General features: G+C 42.6%; 1 protein-coding gene across 1 annotated transcript; it reads left to right on the top strand.

The window, feature by feature from the left end:
* The first annotated feature begins 1,314 nt into the window (after window positions 1-1,314).
* LOC126783095 (protein BIG GRAIN 1-like B) lies at window positions 1,315-2,667 on the top strand. Its single transcript, XM_050508494.1, has one exon. It carries the CDS (start codon window positions 1,315-1,317, stop codon window positions 2,629-2,631), a length of 1,317 nt encoding a protein of 438 aa, XP_050364451.1. The 3' UTR covers window positions 2,632-2,667.
* Window positions 2,668-3,089: the final 422 nt, after the last annotated feature.

Raw genomic sequence — 3,089 nt, 5'->3', positions numbered from 1 at the left:
AATTTTATTGCGTCCAGTGTTTTTTATTAGTGCATTTTTTTTTTCAGTTTCAAGACAATTCTTATGTGGGGTCCGAAGGCAAACTCAGCGGATGAAAACCTCACAATACTCCATGATGATACACTGTTGCATACCGAAGCGGAGGGGCCAGTCCATAAACCGGGCATCAGGGTATCCAAGGTAATCTTCTGATTGTTTTCTTTTTATTGTTTTTGACAACTATTCTATAATCTTTTGATTTTTGTTTTAGAAAAGATCGTCCTCAAATCGTCAAAATATGCACCTACCAATTGAACAGAAGTGTACAATACATTTACACTTATTAGCTTAATTAACCATTAACAAAACTACCAAAAACAAAAACAAACAAAACTAGAAGAATTTACATTTACAGGCTAAGATGTTCAGTCTCTTATTAGCTAATTAACCATTATCAATCATGGCGCGCCGTGCCAACTCGATATATGAACTTTAAACCTCAAGCCATTTATCCTTAAAAAAAAAAACTTTAAACCTAAATGTAACTCACCTTCCACGTCCGACTACAATGTCTTTTTTTATTATGCCACCGATCCTACTATACCCATCACTATAAAAGAAATTAAAATTAAAATTTTTGCTTTCAAACTAACCAATCTTAATTGATACCTCCTAGGAGTATTCCAATTTCCAAATTAAACCTCATTAATGATTAGCTTCAATTTTGAATCACATTCAACCACCAAACTTAATCACAGCAATCAAAAATTTCAATCACCCCATTTTCCTTTGAATTAAACACTAAGACCTAATTGTTTCTTTGAATTAAACCATTTTCAAAATAAAAATAAAATCGAAACGCTGTGACCCGCCAATATTACTCTTGACCGTACCGTAACGCTGCCCTTGTTGGCTTGTTCCCTCGAGGCTTCAAAATTTTATAACGGAAGGATAGAGCGTAATTTACTCGTCGACTCAAGGACATTCTCGGCATTGAGAAAGCGCAGTCCACGCCACGTCAGTGACTGCCAAACTGGCATTGGCTCCGATTTGGGAGGAGGGAGAGAGTACGCCATGCACGCGCGCGTGAGAATGTGATATTATAAAGCCACAGTCCCCCTGTTCCCATTCTTCTTCATCTCTCCAACTTGAAGAAGGCGTGCCTATTCTGCTCTCAATTGCTCTCTTTCTTTCTCCATCTCTGCTTGCACTAGACAAAACCATCGATTGCTTTCTCCCTTTCACACCCAGAACTCGTTTCCTTGTTGTCTCACTCTGCAGCTTTCGAACCCTTCTCTTGTTGCTTGTTCTGTCACTCATTTTGCAAAGAGAGCAATGGCTAGTCGGGAGCACCCGTCTTCTTTCTCTTCTAGTCTTCTGGATAAAATCTACCGCTCAATCGACGAGGGCGAGAGGAGAAGCGGAGACGTGAGGTTTTACGGCGAGACGAAGACGGTGGCATTGCCAGAGAGAAACAGCAAGAGCGGGAGAGATACTGCTTTAGAGGAGGAGATGGCGGCGCTTCGGAGGGCTTGTTTGATTGAGAAGTGGATTGAGAAGAAGGCGGCTGAGAAGGAGGAGGAGAAGCGGAGGCAGAGTCGATGTGAAATGGGGAGGAGGAGCAGGAAATTGGAGAGGGATCATGATGATGGTGTGTTTTTCAGTTCCAATTCATGCTCTTCAGAGTCGAGTTCCGGTGGATTTTCGTCGTCCGACGCTGAGTCCATGTATGGTTCTCGGCCCCCGCCGAGGTCTTCTTGTTTTGTTCCTTCTCTGTGGCCGAAGCCGATTCGGACCAGCGTCCAGACTCGGCCGGCGAAAACAGAGGAGAAGAAAACAGATAAGAAGCAGAGTGCTCGGTCTCGCCAACAGAGAGATATATACATTGTTGATGATTATCGTCACAGTCGTGACTCAGATCGGACTACGATCAAGTCTAAATCAAGAGCATTGAAGGTTTACGACAATCTAAAGAAGGTGAAGCAGCCAATCTCACCGGGGGGTCGCGTTGCGAGTTTCCTCAATTCTCTTTTCACGACAGGGCAAGTCAAGAAGAGCAAGACGACATCATCACTTTCCGGGTACGAAGACACAGAGAGGAGAATATATTCATTGCAGGGCTCGACGTGTTCTTCAGCATCTTCATTTTCAAGGTCATGTCTGAGCAAAAACTCACCCAACACAAGAGAAAGATTGCGCAATGGGGTTAAGAAATCGGTCCAATTCTACCCGGTAAGCGTTGTAGTCGGCAAAGATTGCCAACCCTGTGGCAAAAAATGCGGGTACGAAGAACAAGACGCACATCCTATGCCTGTAACTGTGCCGACGGCATGGAAAATCGGTCGAGCTCAGACGATCAAAACAGAGGAGGAGATCGTCAAGCTTCGAGTGTTGGAGAAAAGCAGGCAAGCCGAAGACGCAGCCAGGGAGTTCTTAAAAGACCACCGCCGGAACCAAGTTAAGAATGAGTCTTTGTTCAACAGAGATTACGACAATCATGACGATGATATGGACGATGACGCTGCTAGTTGTTCAAGTTCGGATCTTTTCGAGCTCGATCACCTAGCGGTGGTCGGAAAAGAAAGGTATCTGGAAGAGCTTCCGGTGTACGAAACAACTCTTTTCAATCGTACGAATCGTGCAATTTTTTAGTTGCTTAAGGATCAATAATATTGTAGTTCTTTTCGTTTACAAGTTGCAACATATAAAAAGTACATAACAATGCTGTTTGTTTAGCTTTGAGTTTTCTCTTTGATTAACGGAGTTTAGAAGTTCTTGTGTCCCCCATTTTGAATTCTAGCTTTGGATGGTGCAGAAAATCATTGAGCTGTTATTCTTCTCGTAGTAAGATAGTGTCATTTTGGGATGTGAAAAAAGGGGTGAAAGTATAAAGTGTGTTCAACAGAGAGTTTGATCTTCTTTTCTTTCTGAATGGGGATGCGTTTTGATTGTTGATCATGATCAAAGACTGAGATGTTTGATAGGAACGGGAAAAAGGAAGATGAAGAGAAAGAAAAGGAGAGAAGGGAAATGAAAGAGGGAAAGATTCGAGATCGTAATGGCAAGCAAGCAATGAAACAATGAAATGGAGAGGAGGGGATGTGTGTGAT

This window comes from Argentina anserina, chromosome 2 (genome assembly GCF_933775445.1).
Source record: "Argentina anserina chromosome 2, drPotAnse1.1, whole genome shotgun sequence".
Lineage (NCBI taxonomy): Eukaryota > Viridiplantae > Streptophyta > Magnoliopsida > Rosales > Rosaceae > Argentina > Argentina anserina.
Note: the sequence above shows the minus strand (reverse complement) of the source record. Positions and strands in the feature narration are given on the sequence as shown.